The following is a 26,730-nucleotide window of genomic DNA, read 5'->3' as shown; positions in this document are numbered from 1 at the left end:
TCCCCCGCCTACTGCCCAAAGACAGCTGGGATAGGCTCCAGCACGCCCCGCGACCCTTGTGAGGAGAAGCGGTACAGATAATGGATGGATGGACATTTCGTTCTTTCATTCATAAAAGAAAAAAACAATATAATCAAAATGCAAATGTTCTTCGATCTTGAATGAAATGGAGGAGAATGAAGACATGTCTGATTTTATGTGTCCCTTTTCTCCCCAGAATTCAGTTACAAAGAACACAATTTAATGACAACAACAACATTAGGCACAACTGCGAGCTGTTTAATTATTAATGCTAGGCCCGAGCCTGTTAGCTAGCAAGCGAGCTGGTGGCTAGCGCTGGAGAAAGTCCCGCAATGACCTGGTGGATTATATTACATCCACTGGAGGCTTTAAGCAGTTATATTTTCGCGGTTCAAACATGTAGGGATGTCTTGGCATAGGAAAGATGCTAGTGGGAATAGCATTCATTTTTCAGTGGGGCTTGGTTTCACACATTCAGCGGACACACACGCGGCTTGATTTTTTTTTTTTTTTTTATAATTTTGAAGCCGAATTTCATACTCGTGGTGATTTCATTTTTTTTTTTTTTTTAACATTTCAGATTTGGCAGGGTTGTTGACATTCTTCTCTTTGGTGTATTAAATTTAGGTGACATATTTACACTTTATAGGGACTTTGAATGACTGTAATTCAACAAACCGTGCATGTAAGTACTGTTATGACCTCATTCTGAAGGTGTTTGTAAATTCAGATAATTTGAATCTGTTATCACGTTGTGTGAAATCAGAATATTCCCTTGTACTTGAATGTATCAGCACTCAAGTGCTTTCACGCACACTGATGAATATGCAGTATGAACACTAGGGTGGTATCAAGGTTAGTCCCCAATGGTCTCCTCTATACAAAGAGGGCAACTGCCCTTAGTTTAACCATTCTGAAAATGCTTTCCAAGGAATTGAACACTTCAGCAAATTTTTCTATGGTCAAATTCATACAACAAACTGCAATGTAAATGACGAGCATGACTCACATTTTTGTAAATGTGCACTGAAAATCATGCACCCTGCCAAACCTTAGACACTATTGGAGTAAGCACATAGTGTGCACCCTGTTACATAGAAGGGAGAAATACAGTATTTGCTTTGAGGCACAACATCAATCCAGCTGCATCGGAGCTCCCTGGAAATATAAAGTTTGAGAATGCCTGCACTAAGGGCTAAAGGTGTTATTGTGACGAACATACTAAAAAGCTGAGCAAAAGCGGAACAAACCAACCAAGAAAGAATAGTAAACCGCTTCAATACGATCACATTTTATTGGTTTTATTTAAACTACTAAATAAAGCTATGCCTGTAATTTGATGTTAGTCATGTGTGACTTGGTTTACAGCTCACAGACTCATTACTGTGATGGACACGCGTCTACCTCCCGATTCCTAAGAGCCACCTCATGGACTCAAGTCAATAAAGTCAAGGGCACGAGAGAGGCTGTTGACTAATGGCTTGTTTGTAACCATGTGGAACCACCATAACATGCCAAAGCTGTGGGACCACTAAACAGGAGAAGCTCTTTCAGGTCGGTCAGTTTTCCGGAAAAGGTATCAGCCATTGGTCTCACTGTGACACGGAGGAGATGCCTAGTGGGAAGGAAAGTTTTGGATGGCAAGGGATTTGAATCCTGCAGCAGTGAGAAGCTTAATCGATGAACATGATCCTGAATCTAATCTAAAATCTTGATGGATTACAAGAAGTGGTGTGGGATATATGACTGTAATCTTTCATTAATGCAAGTTTCATGAAAGCAGGGGCTCGTACCAACGGGAAAACAAATCACCCTGTTAGGCGTTGTTTATATAACATGTTGCAGTCTTCATATGAAGTCATCTATTTCAGGCTGACTTGTTAATTTAGTCTTTCTGAGGCTGAGGCATTGATAGATTATGTGATGGATCAAGACCATGCATACTTTATAAAGACCTTATGAGAGATGCCAGGGAGGGAAATAGATGTGAGCGTTATTTCCCATTCAGTCACAAGGTAATGTACAGTAGATCTTAAAATTCACTCAAAACACAATTTTTGATATGCCGCTTTTACTCAGTTGTCCAGTTGTGAGTAAACTCTGGTGAGGTACGGAAGCCCGTTTAAAATGATAGGCAGAACGGCCTATGGCGATTACTATTTGGTCCCTTTGGTCCAGAAATGCCGTTCGTTTATTAGCGTGGATGAGACTGACTGACACAACAAGGAAAATCCCGTTTGAGGCAGCGATGATGCGCAGCCAACCAGCTCACAGGATAACTCCACCCGTGCTCTCGTCGATCTCGCGCCGGGAACTAATCACGAGCCTTGTACTGCCCGTGGGTATGTACAAAGCCTCTCAGTCAACTATCTCTTTGACACAACATGTCTTTCCGCAATATGGCTGTATTTTTTTTCATTTTTATTTTTGGATGAGTACCTTTTGAATACCCGCGATGCACTGAGGCCGCGAAACTCAAACGGAGAAGTAGCGAGGGATTCCTGTCTATAGATATAGATAGATAGATATAGATATACTGTACACAGTAAGTATAACATAAACGTATTGTGACAGACAGAATATTTGTTCATCTCATCATTCATATAACAGTCCCAAAAGATCTTGGGTTACTCACTACTCTGGCCTTTCTCTTCATTTTGCATTCAACACATACAGCATATAAATTCTTCGTATCTCCCATGTGTCCACATCTCTGCGATTGCTTTCTCATTCAGTGTCAGAGGTGCTAATAAGGAGATGGCACTATGATAGGTGACATGTCACATGACGTCTTTCCGATCCAACTCCAGCCAAGCTTGTCGCTGGAGCCGCGATGGATCTTCTCCCTCATTTGAGAGCAGACAGGGCGTGGGTGGTGGCCCGATTCCTCTCGCAGCCTTTGCGGCCAATGCGTCTGAGCTACGGGGGGCACACAAGAGCAGAAAGGAGGCCACGCTTTACTGTATGTAGCCTACAGGGGCAGTCGCACTTAACCATAGGTGTGCTCCACCTGACAACATTCTTCTACCCGATACAGCTACAATACTACTTGGTATGTGCAGCACAATTCCTGCATTCAGATGAGCTTCTTCCTAAAGGAACATACCAACAGATTTTTTGATGATGTGTTTTGGCCTTTTGCTCACTCTAGTTTCAAAAATGTGGATTTCAAATGACTTACTTTGGCTTGTCTCCTTGTGAGACATTACAGCTATTATCAACATGATCTCCCTCCATGGATATTTTGATATCTTGGTTTTGATATATTATTCTAAATTAAGGACAAATTGTTTTCATTTGACGTTACCCTTCGGTTCCAAAGCCCAAATTCCTACAGAAGAGCTACCGCCGTTCAATCTAATCTGCATGGCCGCTACCTAAAGGGAATGGAGTAGAATGGTATTGGCCACAAGTCAAACAAACAGGTTTAAGACTGTTGGGCCTTGGTGGAGGTCTGCGCTCAACTGAGTGCTAGTGTATCTTTTATTGTTTTGTCAAGTTTATATTCAAGCATGACATTCAAAAATAACACAGTCACAATCACAGTCAGTCTGTATGCTTGACTTCCCTTAATCCTGAATGTATTAGGATGGTACTACGTGTAGGGGGTCATAGCGCCCCCTATTGGTTCACCGTGTCCTTTAAAGCCTCATTCTATATGCTCCAAGATTCATTTATTTTTTACTACTGCATACGCCCCTACAGAAAAACAACCACTTGTATCCTCAATTCTTCAGCTCTTTTGTTTTCACAATTGATAAATGGCCAAGACCAGCCCCACTCAGAACTCGTCGAGGTGCCTATTTGTTCTCCTAATTACCATTTTGGTGCATAATGACAAAGGAAAACACAGCCCTCCAGTCATCATTGTGAGTGTGAAATGATGGAGAAAATACTGATAGAAATGTGTTGCTTAACAGTCACTTGCTAATGAAACACAAACACAGCAGAAATGTGTTTGGGGTTTATTTGATTTTCTTTCCTCTTAGCATATAAATGTACGGGATGTCATTGTCAAATATGTTTGGGCACTAGAAGTAAAGACATGCTCTTCTATAAAATCCAAACACTTGCAGTGATGAGCTTTTTCTCAAGCAATTTGAATTTGGGAGTCTAAAGCGTTGATCATTTGGATCTCATGTATTCTAGCTCTGCTTTCCGTGACACAAAGTGTACATCTTACATGCAACAAAATACATTTACAAATGTCATGCTAAACAGATAACTATGCTTTTAAAGGATTATGAAAAAATGACATCAAACTGGGTGTGAAGTTTGTCATCCCGCAATTGTAGCTTAAGTGTCCATGAAGGGCATTCAGTAGACACCTGTCAATCATCCATCGTATGTCAGTTTGTGAATGCTCTTGTGCTCATATGAGTACAAAACATCCCAAAATCCTCCTGGCGTGCCCATCGCACGGAGCCTCCGTGCTCACAGTGTGAAATGTCCTCTCAGCTCTTGAAGTCACAATGACATTATTCACGTGGAAGCAGCTATTATTCGTTTTGTCTGCATTTCACAGCTGCAAATCTATTTTATGCACCTCGAGAATTGTTTAGCTTGAATGCATTTAAATGGTTTACTTTCTGTCGCGCTGCGTGATAACTGCCTTACAAAAGCTCCTAAATGTGGCATTTAATTAATAAACCACAAAAGCAGACAGAAGGAGTCTGAAATCCTGGGTAAAAGCCATTTTGTAACTGCATGCATATTCTGCCACAGCAGACGTGACACCTGAGGACTACCGAAGGCATCAGCAGGCAGGTGTAACTGGGCCAAAAAACAATGCAAAGTTAATGTGGGAGGGAAGTGATATGTTAGTTTAAGATGAAATTGGATAAAAACAGTCATTTTGTCTGTTAGTTTACTGACTGTCATGAGCTTGAAAACACATCATTTTAATATTAGTAACAGACTGATCATTTGTTAAATTGAAAACTATTATTTTCATGTATGCATTAAAAATTGTTGTTGAAAACGCTAGACATGAGAGCTACTCCACCCTCTGAGGTTTTATTCATTATTTGCGTTAACAGGAACAAATGGACTTCTGAATCAGAATCTAATAGTTGCGCTATTCCGAAAAAAAAAAGCATGTCCAACACATAAAAAAATGTAACCATTTGAAAACGATCGATCAATTGAACCGGAAATACAATACAGCACATTTCATAATAGGTACAGCTGTAACAAAGCACTTTACATTACAATAACAAAATAACAATGATACAACAAGAGATAGATAGATGAGATATGAAGATTAAATATGAAGCCATGGGGGCCAGGTCAACAGGGTGGGATGTAGAAGAGCCACTGGGACCGAACACCATAACTACCATAACTTCTGTTTTCTTTTTGTTAGTGTGGAGTCTCAGCAGTTGCGGCTCTGGTCGGTAATAAAGTAGAATTACTGTATATTCTGAGATTCATTCTGATTCAAGCCCAGAAATTGTGATTTGCTGATCGCTTTTCCATGGCAACTTGAATCCCAGATTGCGTCACCACCGATTCGTGCACTGCCTTAGTAGACATACATGTTAAGTCTTTGTGTCAATACAAAAAGTGTGGACCGAAGTGCTGTTAGCTGCTTTTACTGCACCGATGATACACTGGAAAGGCATTACTTGCAGGAAGCCAATTCTAAACTCGGGCTAGTTCTAACTTTATTTATCATCCATCCATTGTCTATACTTTTTGTCCACATGAGGGTCTTGGGTGAGCCAGATCATATCCTTATTTAGGCAAATTTAAATATAGCCCTGTTAAAATAATCTTATTTTGCTGTTAAAATAATAAGCAATCCCCAAATTCATTTTAAGGTCTTGTCAAATTTAAAGTCAGAGAATTTTTCATTTTTGTCTCCTCATTGTGGGAAGGTCTTGCACATGCAGCTTGCGTGCACTTCGTTTCAGGCTCTTCTTTTCGGCTTTTTGTCTTTGGGTTTGTGTGAGCCGGAAGTCATTCTGACATCCGGATGTAAAACTTTTCAAGAACTCAAAGAAAAAGCAAAAGATCATTTTTCCGCTGTCTTTGTGGTATAAGTGAACCCTTAGGCATATGGACCACAGTGGCAATGAGACATTAACCTTTCCACCTCAGTCACAGCATAACTATATTTTGTGTTACACATTGTGGCAGCTGTGCTGACTGGACACTGCTGGAGATCCGCCTGTCCAATTAGCAGTTTCTCTTACCCCTGAGAAGCGGTCCCTTTCTGCGTGGCTTAGCTCCCCGCATGTGGGCCACATCACCTACAGGTACAGTAGCATGAGTGCTTGCTGCACTCACAGACCTTCCACTCTTAACAACACTGGGGTGTTACATAAGTTCTATATTTTTATATAAGTCCCGCCTCTGCTACCGTTTCAATGTCCACATGAAGCTTCCTGTATGACTTTATTTTTCCCTTCAGTGAACTTTTCAAAGCTCATTTGTAACATCTCTGTGCATAACTCACCTTCATATACTGTGCGTCCGGCCATTATGATTCTCTTTTATGTGCGTATGAAATAAATGACCACTGAAATCTAAAGGAAACAAGTGCCTGTCAGCACCACTAGAGCTGTGAATTATAAAGCTTCTGATCAAACGGCTCAATGGCTTCTTCTACTCTCTTGTCACATTTACTCAGTGAGCAAATCCATACTCGCCCTCCCTCCCAGTTTAGAATAGTGGAGATGTTATTTTGTTGAGGGCGAACTGCGAATGATCACTTCACTGCAGAATGTGGACTAATGCAGGGCCCATTTGATATCATTCCTTTCAACATCAGCATGACGTGTTGTTTAGAGGGAAAATGCATTCATTTTAGCATTTGAATCAGTTTCTGAACATATTTTAAAAGTAGCTAACATTGTTGCTAGGTGACTTTTCCAAAGACAGATTCTGGGATAGTCTGAAAAATGTCTTAATCTAGCAACAAAAATGCAAAGACGGCATTAGGTAAATAAAGGGGCTTTTATAAAGGTACCCAATAAGGATCCAACAATGACCCCCCAACCTGTGCATCAGTAGCTTCCTTCAATGATCAAAAAACTGCCCCCTTTTCTAAATCTTTCGACAGTAGGAAGTTATATCTCTTCCCCAAAGCAGGTTCTTCTTTGGTTCAAGTTTTATGAAAATGAGCTACGTAGTATTTGCGTAATCCCGCTGCCGAGCAAAAAAACAAAAAATCGCAGACGGTGGAGGCAATGCTGGTTCTCCGGTGCTGAGGATTTGCATATCATCTCAGTGCGTATTTCCTGCTCTTTGTTTAGTTGCACGTGCTGCAATTACTGCAACTTTTAAAAAATATATAAAGCAGGCAGCAGAATGCCGGCGTTTCTGAACAAGACTGACTGGATGCTGCATTCTATTCCATGAACTGACACGTCATAAAACATGGCCCCTCCACATCACCCTTCTTTGACCTTGAGGAAACCTCACAAATCATCCAAAATTATGCAATACAAAGCCTCCATCACTGAGCCACTTTGCACTAGCTCTATAAGAACCTTTGCTCCCCATGATGATGTTGTGAATCTAATGGACTCACTCTTAGTGACCTACGAGTGGAGACTCCCGCTTTGAATGGAGACATACAGCAGACTGAAAGCATGAACCCTCTTCGACCTTCTCCTGCTGAGGAGGACAACAATGTATCTTTGTCATTAAGAGCCTCTTTGAGTACAGATAAATATTAGCGGGTGAGAGGGGCAACATGCTCGCGAGGTTTAAATCCACATCTTTACGATCAGAACAAGATTAATCAAGAGGAGGCCAGGCGGATGTCAGGACATAAAACGATGCGGGGTGGGATGATGGAGACGTTTAGGATGCAGTCCATAAGTTGGCTGCAGCACACAGAATCATTGCAAAATGCCTCATAATTTAGTGGAATTTGCATGGAAAGGAAGATTGTAAAATGGGGGATTATTATGAAAAAAAGTAATCCTTAATTTGACTTGCATTTTTTAATCATATGATCCTCTTTCACATTAAAGCAAGAACTGGTTTACTAATCCATTGCCTTGCATACGTAAATAAATAGAACTGTGTGGCTCCACTTTGTAGCTCTTTCAAATATGCATTATGCATATGTGTGCGTGACTGTGCGTGTGTGTGTATATATACTGTGTGTATATATATATATATATATATATATGCGTATACATATATATATGCGTATACATATATATATGCGTATACATATATATATGTATATGCGTATACATATAAATATGTATATGCGTATACATATAAATATGTATATGCGTATACATATAAATCTGTATATGCGTATACATATATATATGTATATGCGTATACATATATATATATATGTATATGCGTATACATATATATATATGTATATGCGTATACATATATATATATGTATATGCGTATACATATATATATATGTATATGCATATATATATATGTATATGCATATATATATATGTATATGCGTATACATATATATATATGTATATGCGTATACATATATATATGTATATGCGTATACATATATATGTATATGTATATGCGTATACATATATATATGTATATGCGTATACATATATATGTATATGCGTATACATATATATATATGTATACGCGTATACAGTGCATCAAGCTGTTGACATTCTTCATTTGAAATGCTTGTTTCTGGGTGTTTCTCCCTTCCGTCTCATCCTCAAGAGGAGAAATGCATGCTCTATTGAGATAAGGTCCAGTGATTGATTGAAGACCTTGCACCTTTCCCCCCTGACGAAGTCCTTTGTTGTGTTGGTAGTGTTTTGGGTCATTGTGCATGATGAAGATTTTCCTGATTAGTTTGGGTGCATTTTTCTGTAAGTAGAGTAGACTTTTCATTCTTGCATGTTTTTCTCATGGTATTTACTCCCACATTACAAAAACATGCCAATTTTGTCCATAGGTGAGAATGTGAGTGTGAGTGGATGTTTGTCTATATGTGCCCTGTGATATGCTGGTGATCAGTGCAGAGTATACATAAACTTCTCACCCAAAATCAACTAGGGTAGGATTCATCTTAACCACAACCCTACTGAGCAAGCACAATCGATAATGGATGGATGGATTTCTAACTACCAGGTTGATCATGATCATGATCGAATGGTAAATACAACAAATAATAATAACTTTTGCACTGTTTTCAGTTGCCGGTTCACTGACATCTAAGAAGCCACTATTTTTCCATGTATGACCTCAAATCTTTCAACTTTCTCCCTCCATTTTCCTGCCATTTGTGTTGTGACTTTGTGATTTTTTTTTAAGGAATGTGCAGTGCAAGATGTCATCATCAAGCTGTCATTTGGTGTTTGCTGTCTCCAAGCTGCTCCTTGTGTGTGTCTGTGTGCGCGTGGGTGCGTTGGTGTGTGTCTGTGTGCTCATTCCAACTTCAATCGGCCTCAGGTGTCCCGTTAACCTCAAAGCTGTAGCCGGAAGCCAACGGAAGGCTGTGCAATCCGACGTCGATCCCATCCTGGTTTTCCATATGAAACGTGTTTACCTTCGGCTTCTCCTCCTTGCCATGCTCCTCCCTTCCCAGAGGACACTTGGAGGTGGGGAAGAAGAGGAAGACAAAGCTATGACGGGATGAAAGGCCAGTCGTGACAAGGGAGGGAAAGGCGAGGAGACAGCGACTGGGGAGAAAACAAATCTACTTACTGAAGGCAAAGTGCGGGCGGTTGTCACTCAGCGGCGTGGAAATGGATCCTGACACCTGCTTATCGTTGTATATTTGGGTATAAGGAATGTTCGAAGGCACTCGCACATTTGAATACATTAGCATCTCCCCCCTGCTGTGCAAATATCAAAGCTCAATGAGGCTTTAAGATCCTTTTTCTCTCAAGTAAAGGCCATTGAGCTGGTTAAATAGCTCGCCGGGGTGGATCCGCTCATTTTGAAAAGCAGCGGGACTCAGGTGCATTTGTGAGTACTCTCACACATAGCGACCCATATGGAAAGGAAGATAGGACTTTTCTTCTGTAACTCTCTCGCTGCGCCTCCACTGATACCCATTAATCATCAGCTGTGTTGTATTGTCAGCCACCCTGGCCACTCCCTTTGCTTGCAGCCTGTCAGTTAACAAGCCGTGACACATGACAGTGATGTGTGTGCCTCTGAGTGATGCCTGGCGTCAGCTCCTATTGGAAAGGTATTGAAATGCTCTGGCCCGGGGGGGATATAGACCTGAGATTGTATTTTTCGCTTGCTTGTGACAGAATGTTAAAATGGCAGCAGTGCTCGCCTGCTTTTCAATTAAACCTGTCGGGAGCAGGCGCAACTTAGCTTTGTCCCACCCTCTGGCAAGATGGGCTACCGTGGCGTAAAATCAGCTCCCTGGAAATGGCTGTTGTGGCACACAATGAAGAAAACACTTGCATGAATGTAAACAAGAAGTCTTTCTCATGTTTTACGCAAGAATCTAAGCATGTTGGTGTTACTTTCACTGGCCGCCATGTTAGGTTCACAACAGGCACATACACGCACAGACCTCGAGTGGTGCTAAAGCACTTGCCCTTTTGCCCTGGATGGAAAACATACCCCTTTTCTTGCTGCACATTTTTTCTTCATTAAATTATTTAAATAATAAATAAAAATTACCCACTCCGAATCAATCCCACTCAAAATGTTTTGATATTTAAGAATTTATTTGAGTCCTCGGCGGAATTGTATATTTGCTCCCACTTTTATTTAGGTTTAATCAGAGGCGCTTTAAATGGTGGTTAGAGTGTGATGATCCCCATTTAACATGAATTTGAATTTGATTGCTTGATTCTGAACACAGCCACATCCCAATTTGTAAAAGGTTTGTGCACTTGCTCAACCATGTTATAAAGAACAAGAAAAAGTTTTGATTTTAATTTGGTCTCATTTTTGTATTCCGCAAAATCATGGGATTTTAACAAGGGTGTGTAGATTTTTTTTAATCTCCACGTTAGCTTCATTTGACCCCTTAATTAACTTGATTGTTGATTGTGTCAACAGAAGACAGGTGAGGCGTGATTGGTTGTCACCTGAGCCCTGAGCATCTCACTTTCAACATGTTGACATCAAATGACAATGAAAGTATTAAAGTACTTTAAGTAAAAACAGTTTGGACCAAACCAATTGACATAAATTCTGTTTGATCACACAACATTTACACTCTTCAAACTGCATTGAAGCAACAGTCACCATTGTTATATATATTTTCCATCACGTATCAGGCAAGGCTACACTCACTCACCACAATTTTAAGTAGACTTGGACTATAATAGTACTCCTACTACTAGTACTACTACTACTACTACTAATACAATATACAGTACAATACAACTATTTATGTATCGCATTTCACAGCAGCTGCAGCTGTAACAAAGCACTTTACATATAACATAAAATAGCAATGATACAACAACAAAGACAGTGAAAGTAGTACATTAAAACACAAATTAATGATACCGACACATATACAGTAGACACCAGAAAACAGCAGAACAGTGCCAGTATCACGTTGGGCCAAAAGCCAAAGAATAAAAATGTGTCTTCAAACAAGTTTTAAAAGTGGACAGAGAGGGGGCTTGCCTAACATTTAATAGAAGGTCATTCCAGAGGGAAGGACCGGCAACAGAAAAGGCTTGATCCCCTGTGAGGCTCTGCTTAGTCCTCGGCACCTCCAGTAGCGTCTGATCCGCAGACCTGAGGCACCAGGCAGGTGCGTAGGGGTGGAGAAGCTCAGAGAGCTACACTTCGGCGAGCCCATTTAAATATTTGAAGACAAAGAGAATTATCTTAAAATGAACTCTAAAATGCACTGGGAGCCAGTCAAGGGAGGCCAGAATTGGGGTTATGTGCTCCCTCTTCTGTCCTCCGGTTAGGAGAGGAGCAGCAGCATTTTTGACCAAATGGAAACGCCTGAGGGAGGACTGGCTGACTCCCAAAAAAGGTGCATTACAGTAATCTAGCCGAGATGTAACGATGGCATGGATGACTGTTTCTAAGTGCTGATGGGAAAAGAGGGGCTTTACCTTAGCCAGCTGTCTAAGGTGAAAGAATCTTGAATTTTCAACAGCGCTGATTTGCTGGTCCAATTTAAGATCACTGTCCATTTTAAAACCCAAGTTTAAGACTGTTGGCTTTAGATATGAAGACAAGGGGCCCAGGTCAACAGGGTGGGATGGAGACGAGCCACTGGGACCGAACACCATAACTTCTGTTTTAATAATAATAATAATATAATAATAATAATAATAATACATTTTATTTATAAACAACTTTTCATAGTTACTGAAAGACATACTGCAGTACATGTAATCTAATGAATGCAAAATCGCCCTTGTTGACTCTTTCTTCCTATAATTTGTAATGTGTGTGTGTGTGTTTGTGTACACAGGCTCAGTGTCCCTCAGTGTGTTCCTGGTCTCCCTAGCAGTGACAGTGTGTGCTGTTTGGCTTGTGGCTCTTTGTGGCGTCTGCGGTTGGTGTCAACGCAAGCTGGTGAGTGTAAGCACCCATGCACGCACACACATGCACACCCCGACACGCCTACACACACACAGACACACACACACACATAATGTATTTTTCAGCCACATTAGTAGCTCCACAAAAAGTTTGAATAATCTGAGATGCGGGCGGCACGGTGGTCGACTGGTTAGCATGTCCGCCTGACAGTTCAGAGGTCGCGGGTTCGATTCCGGCCCCGGCCTTCCTGTGTGGAGTTTGCATGTTTTCGCCCCGTGGGTTTCCTCCGGGTTCTCCGGTTTCTTCCCACATTCCCAAAACATGCATGGTAGGTTAATTGATCACTCTAAATTGTGATTGTGAGTGTGGTTGTTTGTTTGTCTCTGTGTGCCCTGCGATTGGCTGGCAACCAATTCAGGGTGTCCCCCGCCTACTGCCCGAAGATGGCTGGGATAGGTTCCAGCACGCCCTGCGACTCTTGAGAGGAGAAGCGGTATCGATGATGGATGGATGAATCTGAGATGCCTAAATGTCACTGTGCGCTGTGAATTCAAATCTTTAAAGGGTAATTTATTTAGGAAATAGCAATGTGTGCAAACTTTTATGGGACTCTCTAATCCAAAATAAAGATGCACATGCTCATTGAAGTGAAGTTAGATAGTAATTAATGAAAGAGAAGCTGAAATGCCGGCCCGTGTTGCGTCACTTTCCAAAAACCACATCCACAGCTGCTTCAGGACTGTAATTCATTCCCAGAAGCAGTTACAATATTAGCCAAGTGTGCTGACACAGCCTCCGTTAGACGACAACAAAGATTGAGCACACTGACCTCTGTTAAGGGCACATCATTGTGATTATGTGCTATGAAATGTGATTGATTAAAAGGGAGGCAACCCCTTATCAGTCAGTCTGAGCACAATGCCCAAACAGCCTTTCCCCTTCCTTTTTTTTGTGTGAGTTTTTACTCAACTTGGAGCTCACAACCTATTAGGAGTCTGTGGAACAAAACATTTTTCTAGTCGACGCTAATGTGATGAAAGTCATGTCAAAATCGATTAATCAAATTTGTCCTTGATATTTTTTCAGCACAGTACAGCGGTCTGCAACCTTTTTGTGAAACTGAGATGGAACAGCATAGAAACAAATAAAAACAAATGATTAAAAATACATCTCACTATCACGCTAATGGTAATTAGTGAGTCCTGAGCAAATTTCTCTTCAACATACAGGCACGTCTCATCTTGTGTTCCATAGCCTGTAATGTTGCAAAGACAGGACAGGTAGGCTTGAAAAAATAAGCATTTCTATGTTTCACTGTTTCAGTTTGACTTATGCTGTAATTGTATTTGAAGCTAGCTGGTCCCTTTTTGGTAAAATATTTCCACTCAGTTGTTAGCATCCATACGGCACTATACGCAGACGTCAGTGAATATTTTAAGTCTAGCGGTGATCGGAATTGCCAAAGCTAGCGAGACTAAATGCTAATGTCCTCCACCACCATCTTATTTTCATACTCACAGACCCACGCAGATGTATGAAGACTGTGTTTTCTTGCTGGCTGGACATTTTGCTGCTCCACAGAGCATTGGAGTAAATAAGTCTACATGGAGGCCCCTAGAGGTGAATAACGTGATGCCAATATTACAAAAAGGTCTGAAAACAGCCGCTAGCGTGCTAAGGGCATAGATTGAAACGCATTGATTTACCTCGTGTATGAAATGCGCTATATACTGTAGCCTTGCCTTGCCTTATAGTCCGGCGATGGGAGCATACGGGCGAGTCGAAAGTCCACTGTAAATTGGTTGAATGGAAGACGAGATGCCAAAAAACATCATCAGTGGTTAGCTGACTTGAAGCGTGAAACGTCAGTGCGGAGTTGAAAAACAACTACAACGACCTACGAGAGCAACGGTCAACCAATTCACCGCTGCATTGCTGTGAAACTTATTGGTGCACAGATGGCAGGCCTCGACATCCCAGCAGGTCGTGCAGACAACAAGCTTCTCTACATAATGTTTGCATTAAAGACACACCCGTAATGGGATTGTAACTAGATTACACCATTATAGCGCATATAAAACAGGAGGGTAACGATCTCAGCGGCATACTGTCCCTTCTTGTTTCCTTCCCTGAAACGTGTTATATGAGATATTCCACCTGGAAGGAAATGGAGCAGGGAATGGCTCCTGATTTCCTGTTGCGGAGTGAGCTTGTCGAGCGGCCAGCTCTTTGGAAAGTCCCTGCGGCCCTCTACGGGAGCTCTGTTGTAAATGGATCTTATTTCCAGTTTGTGACAGTCCTGTTGGAGTAGCAGCAGCAGCAGCAGCAGCAAACAGACAGTGCAGAGGCTGCACGGGATCTGCTGGCCTCGCGACCCGGCCGAGCGCATGCCATCCCATGCAAAGGATGATGTCGTACTTTCCTCTCGCATCAGTGCATCGCACTCTGGTTAGGTGTGAGTTGGCGGTGGAGGGGTAACATTGATGTCGATTAAGCTCCTTGTCTTTCGACCGCTTTCGTTGAGAAAGTGTCAGCCTCTCACTGGTGTGAAATCACATTAAGCACTTCCCGCTACATGCACTAGCAAGTGGAACTGTGATAAATGGGAGTAATGCACAACAATTTATTCATGACATATTGTAGGTGTTATTAGCGTTGTCTCCGTTCCATGTGATGGTATCATCACCTTTTAAGTTTGATTTTGGCTACGTCCTTCATTAGATAATGATGTGATTGGAATGTTGCACAAATCCCCTTTGAATGTGTTGCCTCACTGTGGCAGACACATCCTTTTGTTAACATGCACTTTAGTCAACAATATCCATCTACACTTATGTAACACATGCATAATATAAAGGTCCAATACAAGATTAGCATTTAACAAAAATCTGCCTTTGTTAAAATAGCATAATGCTTGTTTGTTTTTGACACCGGTGAAAATTAAAGCAACTGGATAGCTGAATGGTCCAACCCACATTTTCACCTCTCCAAATCTGCACTGCAAAACGTTTTTGTTGAATTTACTAAATTTTATTTCATCCACTATACATCTACTTAAACAATACATCTGCTTAAAAATGTGTATGGATCCAGAGATGAGTTTATTTTGTAGAACTAATTGACAAAATAAAATTCAGTAAATTCAAAACACCATTTTTTTCTGTGTAGTCCTCTTGGCAAAACTGGGAGGGTTGGCTACTTGTATATTATTTCATATTTATCTCCAGCAGGGGCCGGCAACCTTTAACACTCAAAGAGCCATTTCAACGCGGTTGTAAGATATAGTGTGTTGTTTATAAAATCCATGCAGTCCATTCATGTTTCGGAAAATTACATTTTATTTTTTAAGTGAACACATTTTGAACTCTTACAAAAACGAATCGCAGAGTTGAAGGTCTCTTTCAGATGAATTAAAAAGCTGAACTTAAGTTATCCATCTAGCAAACAAAAATGCCGTGAGCCGTCACTTCGGAGCATGCAGCCTTGACCTGAATTTAAAAATACAATGAAAAAAAGAGAACTATTTCACTGAACAATAAAAATAAATATTTGCAAAATAACTGCCTGAATATTTATTTTACCTGGTTAACTCATTCACTGCCAGACATTTTCAGACCCTCTTTTACCCTAACGTAAGAAATACAGTATTTGGGGGAAATGATGAGGCGAGTCTTTTCGATCTCATTTCATGCACAACTCACTAAAGCTGACGTCATGTCATAACTGCGCGTAAAAAATGAGCCGATCTAAGGCGTGGCTGAATTACTACTATCACCATAAATGTCCACTTTATGCTTGATGCATCAAGTGGGATTAAATTAAAGTCAAATGTAAAGTCAATACTGTTATTCAAAACAACTTTGCAGATTCGATCTACCGCCTACCAGCACTTTCCCTCCGCCCATGCGGGGCACATTTTGGGCTCGGATGACATCAATGTCGGATATATGCGACCTGGCGCGGTTCAGACTGCGGTCGCATTGCAAAAAATCCGATAGGTATCCGATCTAGGAACACATATGAAAGTGGCCAAAAACTTTGACTTAATAAGAAGACATGAAACACGTTTTTGAGACAAATAACATACACTTCAAACGGACACGTATAATTTATTTTCCCAAACCACGCAGAGCCGCAACATAAGAATGAAAGAGCCGCATGCGGCTCCGGATTCGCGGGTTGCCTACCCCTGATCTGCAGTATACTTTATACTGTAAGAATCTCATTGCATTGTGCAGGTGTACTGATTGTTGAGAATGTATGACACTGTACAAAATACACACAGCCGTGCGTTTTGACCCAAGGTGTAAAATGTAGTTAACAATCTTACATCGAGTGATAGTCAGCATGTAATGTGTTAAACATTTTGGTGGTAAACATGTTCAGTTCTTGTGGCCAATGCCACACACATTCATTATCACTGACACAGATGATGAAGGCTTAGCAGGCACACAAGCTGCACTCCCTTGATCTCTTTTCTTTAGGAGCTCTATACTCCCCTGACTCGTCATTAGAATGTAAACAGACTGCAATTTGCATGAGCGCGTCACATGCCTTATATTATCGAGGTTATGCTGTATATTCACGAAGGAGGAACGTTCTAGCCTTATTGTACACCACAGCCTAGCATCGTAAACCTTTCTTTTTCCAAAAGTCCGAGTGTACTCTTTGACGGTGTCAGCTTTCATAAGAGCAAATGTTGCCCGCAGCTTCACGTGTCACTTGTGAGGACGCCCATGCCAGTTTTGCTTATGATTCATAGGTTAATAGACAAGACATTTTGAGTAAGTGTTGCTTTCGGTGTTTTAGCTTTGGCAACCAGTGAAAAAAGGTTTTTACTTTAAAACTCCTTGTGTGCATTGGTCTTGAAACCTCCTTCGTGCACATTGCTTCCTGTTGTGTAAGCGCTTAAATCCTCCATCATTTCTATACACGACCTGCTATCTATAGAGATGACGGAACCTCTGTCCTTTTTAAAGGCAGCACCAGATGCGTCGGTTGGTATAGTTTTTGTCACATTGTTGGCGAAAATGAGTGTCACCTGTTAGTGGAACCTCGAAGGTTGAAAACTGTTCATTCTAGGGTGCTGGTCAACCTTCCTTTATGTGTTGATTTCAAACTGTTCGTCCCAGAGGAAATCATGGGAATGCAGTATTAAGTGGGTCATGGCCGTCTCTGCCTCACAGTTTGAAGTTGAGGGTTCAAATTCCGCGTGCGGTTTGCATGTTCTCCCTGTGGTCACATAGGTTTCCTGACGGTTCTTAATCCCACATCACAAAACATGCTTTTTTAGTTCATTAAAGATGCTAAATTGACCAGAAGTGTGAATATTAGTTTGACTGGTTGTTTGTTGTTGTTGTGCCCTGCAATTGATTTGTGACCAGTCCAGGGTGTACTCCACCTCTCACTTAAAGTCAGCTCGGATAGGCGCTAGATCAACTCTGCGAGGTGAAAAAAAAAAAATCAACATTCCTATCACACTTGTAGTGACCAAAGTGACCACAGCTATCAGTAACATGTCAATAATGCTTTAAATAACAAACATTGAATTCTTATTTTGTATGCATAGAACACAGCACACCAACATGGCATCCATGGGCCACAGGTAACCCCCAAAGGACAATATGTGTAGACCTGGGGCCTGTTTTATAAATAGCTTACCAGTGATTGGGACCTTGTGATTTCCTAGGAGTGTTGAAGAGGAAATCAAGTGTTGCGTATTGATGTTTCCTGTGAGAAATCAAACATGAACCGTGTCTCACATACATGAATATGGTTAATTATTAATAATAACATAATTTAAGGTGATTTGAGCAAATTTATTTCAGAAGTGTGTTTCAATACTCACAATTTTCGCTCAGTTACAAAAGCGTTGGTCACTCTGCTTTAGAAATAGAAAACAGCACCAGCAAATTCATTTTCATTCCAAATATTGACTTCAAAGAGTTGACGTCCTGCCCGCACCGCCAAATGTGGCTCCATTTTTTCACACTGTCTGTATACAGTGTAACTATCTTGAATTAATTTCCCATCTGTCATCTTTCAAAAAATGAAAAACTCCCACACTTCTGCCCTTTTGCCCTCTTTGTAGGCGAGATACGAGTGTATCGCTGCCACCTGGGCTGCCTTCCACCATGTTTCGTGGCACCATGTTTCGTGGCACCATAACGTGCGTCAAACACGTCTTCTCCTTCACTGCCGGACTCACGCTGTCGTCTTCTGTCTACTTTTTCCTCTATGGCTCACGTATTCTTCTCTTGGTGTGTGCTGAAGTGGAGCACCCTGAATAAGATAAGACAGAACAACTTCTCAGAGATTTTAAAGTGAAAGTCACCCCAAACCTATTTTTTTTCAGAATATGTTCTATGCAGGCCCACTAGTCTAAACACGACATTGTGATTAATAATGCGTTTGTGTAATATGAGAAATCCACCCGTTTTTAGTTAGCTCAGTCGGCGGCCATTTTATCACTTCTGTCTACTGAAGACGACATCGACATTTCTCAGGGCTCAGATAACGACCAATCTTGGCCGAGCTCCATAAAACAGTTGAGCCGTGATTGGTCGTTATCTGAGTCCTGAGCAACTTCAATGTCATCTTCAGTTGACAGAAGTGACAAAATGGCCGCCCCCCTGAGATGCTAAAAGTGGGGGCATTTTGCTGCTTAATTTATATTCCACAAACGCAACATTAGGCTAGGTTCACACCGCAGGTCTTAACGCTCAATTCAGATTTTTTTTTTTTTTTTTATTCTATTTTTTCGTGTAAAAATGGATCGATCTGAACTGTGGCTGAATGACGACTATCACCATAAATGCCCACTTAATGCTTCATGTTTCAAGTGGGATTAAATTCAAGTAGAATATAAAGTCAATACTGTTGCTCAAAAAAAACCCTGCAGATTCGATCCCCCTGGTGTCAGCACTTTTCCTTCGCCTGCATTTTGGGCTCCGGATGACGTCATTGTCGGCCGTTCACATTACGGACTGTTTTTATCGTCATTCATGACTGTCAAGCGCCTTAGGATGACTGACAAAATTTGAAATAATCATGCAGGTCAAATGACTATTACGTTCATTCTGTGGAGCTGCAGGTTCTGTGCAGTGGGGCCTCGTGTTGTTGGTGTTAGGTGGGATTTGAACTCATCAGTGTTGGTGCTGCTAACATCTGTCTCAGCAGCAGTGGCTATTTGGCATTCAGAAGGCCTCTATGCCTGCTGCTTCTGTGAACGCTTTGCTGTTTGATCCGTGACATAACTTTGAGCGCAGCCGAGATTGGACCTGACCACATTCACAGCTCCACTGAATCAATTGTATGAGCAACATTTTTATTTGGGATCAGCTCGGATGTTGGGAGTCACAGGAGGAGGATCGCAATGAGGCCAATCAGCATAGTTGTGAAAATCAATGATTGCAGAGCTTAAATAAAATGAATTAGTATGATAATGGCCAGTCATTACCATTATTTGAAGCCCTAATGTTGTCAGTGACAGATTGTCCTTGATTGCGTTAATGTGTGAATCATGTGATTCAAAGTTAATTCTGGTTAACATACAATAACGTTTTGACAGTCAAACGATCACTCTTTTCTAATTATGGCGCGATGTGTGTAATGTTGAGCGAGCATGTGGACTCGTGCTGTCTTAGTTCAAACAAACACAGCTGGGTGATGGAGGGCAGAACACTGCCAACTGATGCAGACAGAATGCTAGCTTCTTTCATCCCTCATGTCTAGAACCTTCAGAAAAAGGAAAAAAAAAAAAAACAGCTCATCATCACTGCGGGCAGTCTTCCTCTACTTCACCAGACATCACTTTAGGTCTCCCGTATGAAAACGCATTTGGTGTAGTTTGCTGCAATTTCAGTGGCTCTCACAATTAGGCCATTAAATCACATTGAGCTGTTTTGAATTGATGGCTCAGAGCCAAGCGGCATTGTAATCGTGTTTCTCCTTTGTCATGTGACAAAAAAGTAGCAGCTTTAAATTAGACTTAAGTATTTTCAAGGGTATTTGAGTGGAGGATTAGAGGGACATTGCTCACTCTTCCATTTGGTTTGCTTTAACTCTCATTTGGGGCACTGAGATGATTTTTCTGGATTGTGCATGTCGTAAGAGCTTTGTCATATGCGATGGATCCCTGCAGCATTTATTCGTCTCACATGCGCACACACAAGTGTTTATTAGGAAGGTGACTGCTCTGAAACTGTTGCATCATGCGTGTGTATGTGCACGTGGATTCGTGGAAAGAAACGCAGTGGGACACTGCTGCATGTTTGAGTCTGTTCTTATTTTCACCACCAGTCCACTTGAGACTTCCTGCCACTCGCTGCCTCAGTCACTTCGCACCTGTCCTTCCCCACGGATACCCTCTCCTCTGCCCCGCATCCCCCCTCCCCTACCTTTGGCTGACACATTTATTTATTTATTTATTACAAATCTAATTTTTATGTTTAGCTCCCTTGGCTCTCTCAGCAGTGGACTCTCACTCATTTTCTTTGTCTTCCCAACGTCCTGAAACTTTTAGGACAACATGGAATGATAGATGACCAACCTGCATAAGCTTGCCTGCCAGATATTAGGAGGAAATTTGTTCCCCGTAAACACTCCTGGCTATTGTGCTTTTGGTGTTCTGGGTTTTGTAATGGGTATTTGTAATGGCTGTATTCAAGATACAAGCCGTACTTTGAAATGATATCGAGAGTTATCTGGGCCAAGCAGTTTGCCTGGTGCATCCTATGTAGGCTTCGGAGCTATTTGTATCCCGATGTAGTCTGTGAATGAATCATAGATAGATACGAGCCATTTCGGTCTCCATCAGAAACTCATACAGAAGCACAGTGCTGAGTGCTTGGCTCTTAAGGACTGCATTCACATAGATAGGCTCATGATGGGCTGGTGTATACTTGAGTGGAAGTCATGGAGCTCCGGTAAACCAATCTATACAAATCTTTCTCTAGCCACGTCTCATCAGTGCACCTCCTGTTGCTAGAGTGTGTATTGAATGGACTTCACAGTCCATTATTAACCTACGTCCGTTTTGCTGAAGAGAGACGGAAACGCGACCCAGACTGCATTGACTCTATATGTACAGCAGGTGACGGTATGCACCAAAGAGAAAATCATTAGTTTCTCAGGCTGATTAAGTCAGAAGTAATAAAGTTGACAAAGAAGATTTTACAGAGAAGGTTTTGTGAGTTAAGGTTTCCATTTTTATTTTTACTTTTGGAAAGAGTGGGGTTAGCAGGTTGTGAAATGGTATTTTATATTATTGCACATTTGTTATGCTATTGAGAGAAAACTGTTTTAATATTTGTTGTTTGTTTCTCCTTTTCATTTTTTGAGGCAAAACTTCATGTTGGAAGTTGAACTACTTTGTAGTTTCTTTGGTACTCAGAACAGATTAAAAAAAATGTTTGAGGCGGCCGTGGCTCACGTGGTAGAGCAGGTCGTCCAGTAAACGGAGGGACCGGCTGTTAAAATCCCGCTCTGTCTGAGTCATGTGCCATTGTGTCCTTGGGCAAGACACTTGGTGGTGGTCAGAAGGGCCGCACACTCTGGCAGCCATGCTTCCGTCAACCTGCCCCAGGGCAGCTCCGGCTACATATGTACTTTACCACCAGCAGAGTGTGAATGTGTGAGCACATGAACAATGTATGCTTGTAAAGCATCTTTGAGTGTCCAGAAAAGCTCTATATAAATCTGATGCATTATTAAGTGACAAAATGATGACACGATATAGAAATACTCTAAAAGATCTTAATCATTGGTACGGGGGAAAAAAGCATAGTTTTTAACCTGGATTTAAAAGCATTTACACTCGGGGCTAACTTCATGTCTATTGGCAGCTTATTAATTACATTTGCGTGCAACATAAGAGCTAAATGCTGTTGCACCATGTTTGCTTTGAACTCTAGGGCTTCATTAATTGACCCAAGTTTGCAGACCCCAGAGCCCTTTATATTCCATGAGCATTTCGTAAATGTATTCAGGACCTAAGCCATTCAGTGATTTATAGACCACTAGGATCCTTTTAAAATGCATTCTACAGCTAACTGGAAGCCAGTGTAAAGCCTTTAGGACTGGAGTAAGATGTTCCGATTTCTTTGTTCTAGTACTAGCCCGTGCTGCAGCGTTCTGAATGATCTGCAGCTGTTTGATGCTATTCTGAGGGAGTCCAGCCATACATTTCCATACGCAGCCATAATACTCCAGTTAATATGGTCAGCCGTGTCCCACCCCATTTCGTTAGATTCACTCATACATGCCACGCCATGGTGGCATGTTTCTGTGTGTTCTTTACAGTCAGTTTCTAAGATGAAGAATCCTTTCTCATTCACCGCGTATCACAGTATTACGACAAATTCAGGCATTCGGGCAGCTTTTGACTTACCCACTTTTTGCCTTATATGTAGCCAAATGTCAATAGAGATTACCTCCATTGTGATGATGGCCAAACACTTTTAGTAGAATGCGGCCAGCATAGCTAACTTTTTCAATTGTCATTATTCCCACGGTAATGGCAGTTCACGCTCCAGCTGTTTAAAATCAGAATGGAGCAGGACTTCCCAGACGCTTCTCTCCAGTGCCCAGACGATTACCTTAAAAGAGGCAATTGCCATGGAAATTTCTGGGTGGCTGCGATTGATAATCATGGCCACAAATGGCACTCCACTGCAGATTTGATTTGACTAAGATGAGTATAATCAGGAGACCATCAGGTAAAGGGCTGGTGTTCAAGAGATAATAGGGGTGGCTTCTGTACATGCAAAAACACTGCTTCAAAATGACACATGCATGCTAACCTTTTCATTTTCTCATCTGTGTCTGTGTTCCCCTCCCTGCGCTTGGATCAAGGGGAAGAGAAATAAGCCGGGAGTGGAAACGGCGGATACTCCAGACTCAGCACGTGGGCGAGGGGAGAAGAAAGCCATCAAGTAAGTGCCTGGTAACTGGTTGGGCTTGAATAGTCCGGTGACAATGACCTGCAATGGGTTCACCTTTAAGGCTCTCAATTTAAACAATGACACTAACCAGGCAGAAATCGAGGCCTGTTGTTCATTTTCAAAAGCTCTGCAAGAAGTATGATAAGACAGATGTTAAATGGAGGCTGAGTGATCAAATGATTATAGATTATATCTGTATCGTGTCAACTGTGACTGCACGTATGACTTCTTGAGTGCAGTCAGCTTGCCATGCCCGTGTTAACTTTGATCAAACAAGAGGTGTGTGTGCGCGGTGGCATTCATTTTTTTTTTCCTCTTTGTGAAACTGTCAAGAGTATAAAGGTATGAAATGATTTTCAAGGTGCTTTTCTCCCTCTGATGAATTGAGGCTATAGGTCAATACTGGAAAATGTCAGCTTTGTAATGCTAAGTACAATTCTTAATTCCACAAATGTCTTTTTAACCTGTTCATCGCCACTTCTCTTTTACTACGCTGCTGTTGCTGTTTCCTCTGAATGTCCCGCTTTCCCTTTTATTTCATACTTGAATGGTTCAAAGATGGTTATGTGAATGTTTTGTGATTTGGGTGACTTGTTTTTTTTTTTTTTTTTCCCCATTTTCTCCCTTACTTACGGGCTCAAGCAGCATTGATGTGCTCTGTTGTTCATCTCTGCTTCCAACTCTTCTCTTTGTGCTTTGCCTCTGACCACTTGATGTGTGAATTGTATGACATCAGTGATTCTGCTCACCTTTTCCTCCTTTACTTCTGTGATTTATCTTTCCGCCACATGTCTCGTGCATTTGTCTCCTTACTTCTCATGTTGACAGTTTGGGTGGGGTGCCTGGGGGATCCAGATTTCGCAATGCTCACTCAAATGTGTTTCATTAGGGGCGCCATGCTAGGTGGACAAAACGTCATTACATGCTATTGTGCTCCTCTTTCCGTGCTACCTATCTCCTTAAAATCGCTGTGGTGACTCTTCCAATTCAGGCTGGAAAACAGCCTCCCATTTCATGCAGCTCTTAGAACGACTCTTCCTCAAACCAAGCTCTCGCATCATCTCCAGAGAAGAGACGTTTGTTGCAAAGTTGTTGGTTAGTGCCAAGGCCGTCCGCAGTTGTGTTGCTCTGACCTGTCTTTCTCTTTGGCCACAGTGATCTAGACAGAGACTTTTGGAATAACAATGACAGCAGCACAGTGCAGCAGAGGTGGAGCTCCTATCCGCCGAAGGAGTTCGTACTTAACATTTCTCCCTATGCCCCATATGGAGACCCTCGCCTCACACTCAAGTGAGTCTTGGTCCAAGACTGGTAAGAGTCTTCACCCTTGAGCAGGGCTGTAACGAGACAGGGACACCTCCACTCCTTTCCCTTCCTTTCCCTTTTCTAATCACTACCTCTATCTGTATCCCTATCCATCCCCCTGTCCCCCTGGCTTCAGTCACCACCAACTTACCACTCATTTAATTAAAGTCATCCAATGTGCCTGTCAGACGACATTTGGACTCTTAGTATAATTTCGATTCATTTTTGGGTGATTCAGGCAAACATTTTCACATGAGTAACGAGGCGAAAGGCTTCGTTTAAAGGCCAATGTATAAATATTCTAATACATTGCAAAATGAATACAAACTGCTGCTTTCAAGGCTGAGTGTTATTGTTGAATACAATTTTCATCAACCATAGTGTAGGAACAACAAGAAAAACAAATGCATCCAATGTAACCATACTGTAGGGCACAAATGGTTACCAATGATTACTCATAATCTGCTCTGGAAATGTGAGTGGGTAAAATGTCATACACGCGCATTATAGCCTCCTTGCCACAGCCACCCTATTATTCCTGCAGAGCAAATCAGTGCAGCCGCGCAACTCCCTCTGGCTCCTTCCTGATGATCCTCCTCACTCCCTGTCACCTTTTAACGAACACCCAGGCACATGTTCCGATGCCCTCTCCAACTCCCTACAGCCCTGCCGGTCGTACTAACTCCTGACCTCTAACCTCTCACCTCTCTCCCATGGAATCGTAACCATGGAGACGGACAACCCTCGTAGCCTTCCTAGCTAAAAGATGCATATACTTTACCTGTCTTCTCTAATCTCCCCTATTGCTTGTGTGTGCCTTTCTTGTGGAGGGTTGACCGTTAGAGCACTTTGCTGTGTGATGCCAACGTTCACCTGACATTCATCTGTGCCCTTCCTCTGATCTCCCATTATATCAACGACACTAACACCGTAACACTTGAGCTGCATGTACTGTCGGTCACAATGGGAGATAAGGCATTTTTACGTGACGCACTAAAAGTAATGTTTGGAATCCAGTAAAAGCTCAAGCAAGGTCGGACTTATCTCCCTCCAGGCAGTGCGAGGGCTCTGGGCTTAGATTTCCTGCTACCAGGAATCTGTCAGATAAACTGTCTAATGAATGGTCATTTTTAATAGGCTGAGCTGTTGAGAAATGTGTGCTAAATGGCCTGGAGAGATGAGGCTGCAGTGTGCTGGTGAAGGGGCTGGATACATGGTTTTCCTGTCTTAAAACGCCACCAGAAGATGATGGCCGCTGATCCCGGTAAACCAGCCGTACTCAAGCCTGCGGTGCTTGTGTTTTGGAGAAGTTCATTTTTTAAAAATAACCCTCAAGATTGGCATTTATTGTTCATAAAATTGTTTTATGCTCCAGTTATTCTTTTGACTACTCGTAGTAATGGACAATTATCCCTGCAAAAATGGCAAAATGGATTTCTTTCTCAATAGCATGCCAGGAAATATATCGGCATTGAAAAATTGAAGAAATCGGCAATTTGCTATTATAAGGAGAGACAGAGGATGACCTCCTGACTCGGACCGGTTATTTTATATGATGTATGATTTTCAAGCAGACAGCGACAAAATCATTTCCTGTTTAAAATTCCCTTGAGATTTGCAGCTTTCAGCTTTCTGTAATGACAGTGGGCCTCAATTATCAAATAGGTTGCTATCCTATGAGATCCATCTTCATTTTGAAGGAATTACTGCGTTTTAAAGTCAGTACAACATTTTTTTCAATCTTTTGCAGTATATTTATTAGGGATATAACGATATCCATGCCACGATACGATAATATCACGATATGAACCTCATGATACGATAATTATCATGATATTGTGGGGAGGTTGGCGAAATATAAAATGATCACCATACTGTTCAAAAGCTCAGAATATTGTAAAAAAAAAAAAAAAAGAGCTCATATTAAAAAAACAACATCACAATATTCTGTTTTTGTACATAATAACAGCATTCACAAAGAAACGAGCTTGGCCAGTCATGCGCTCCT

The 26,730-nt window shown here is 41.6% G+C and overlaps 1 protein-coding gene across 3 annotated transcripts in view; it reads left to right on the top strand.

Moving 5' to 3' along the window:
• The window catches only part of syt7a (synaptotagmin VIIa), a 92,991-nt gene that overhangs the window by 26,070 nt on the left and 40,191 nt on the right, over positions 1-26,730 (top strand). For 2 of the 3 annotated variants that reach the window (XM_086027076.1, XM_086027075.1), the window contains exons 2-4: positions 12,404-12,507; positions 23,329-23,408; positions 24,573-24,707. In XM_086027076.1, coding sequence (XP_085883202.1) covers positions 12,404-12,507; positions 23,329-23,408; positions 24,573-24,707 — 319 coding nt within the window. The remainder of the gene's footprint in view (positions 1-12,403; positions 12,508-23,328; positions 23,409-24,572; positions 24,708-26,730) is intronic. The other variant, XM_086027077.1, reaches the window with a different exon arrangement.

This window comes from Filicampus tigris, chromosome 4 (genome assembly GCF_054856515.1).
Source record: "Filicampus tigris isolate MCC_2025a chromosome 4, RoL_Ftig_1.0, whole genome shotgun sequence".
Lineage (NCBI taxonomy): Eukaryota > Metazoa > Chordata > Actinopteri > Syngnathiformes > Syngnathidae > Filicampus > Filicampus tigris.
This window is presented reverse-complemented; position numbering and strand designations above follow the sequence as displayed.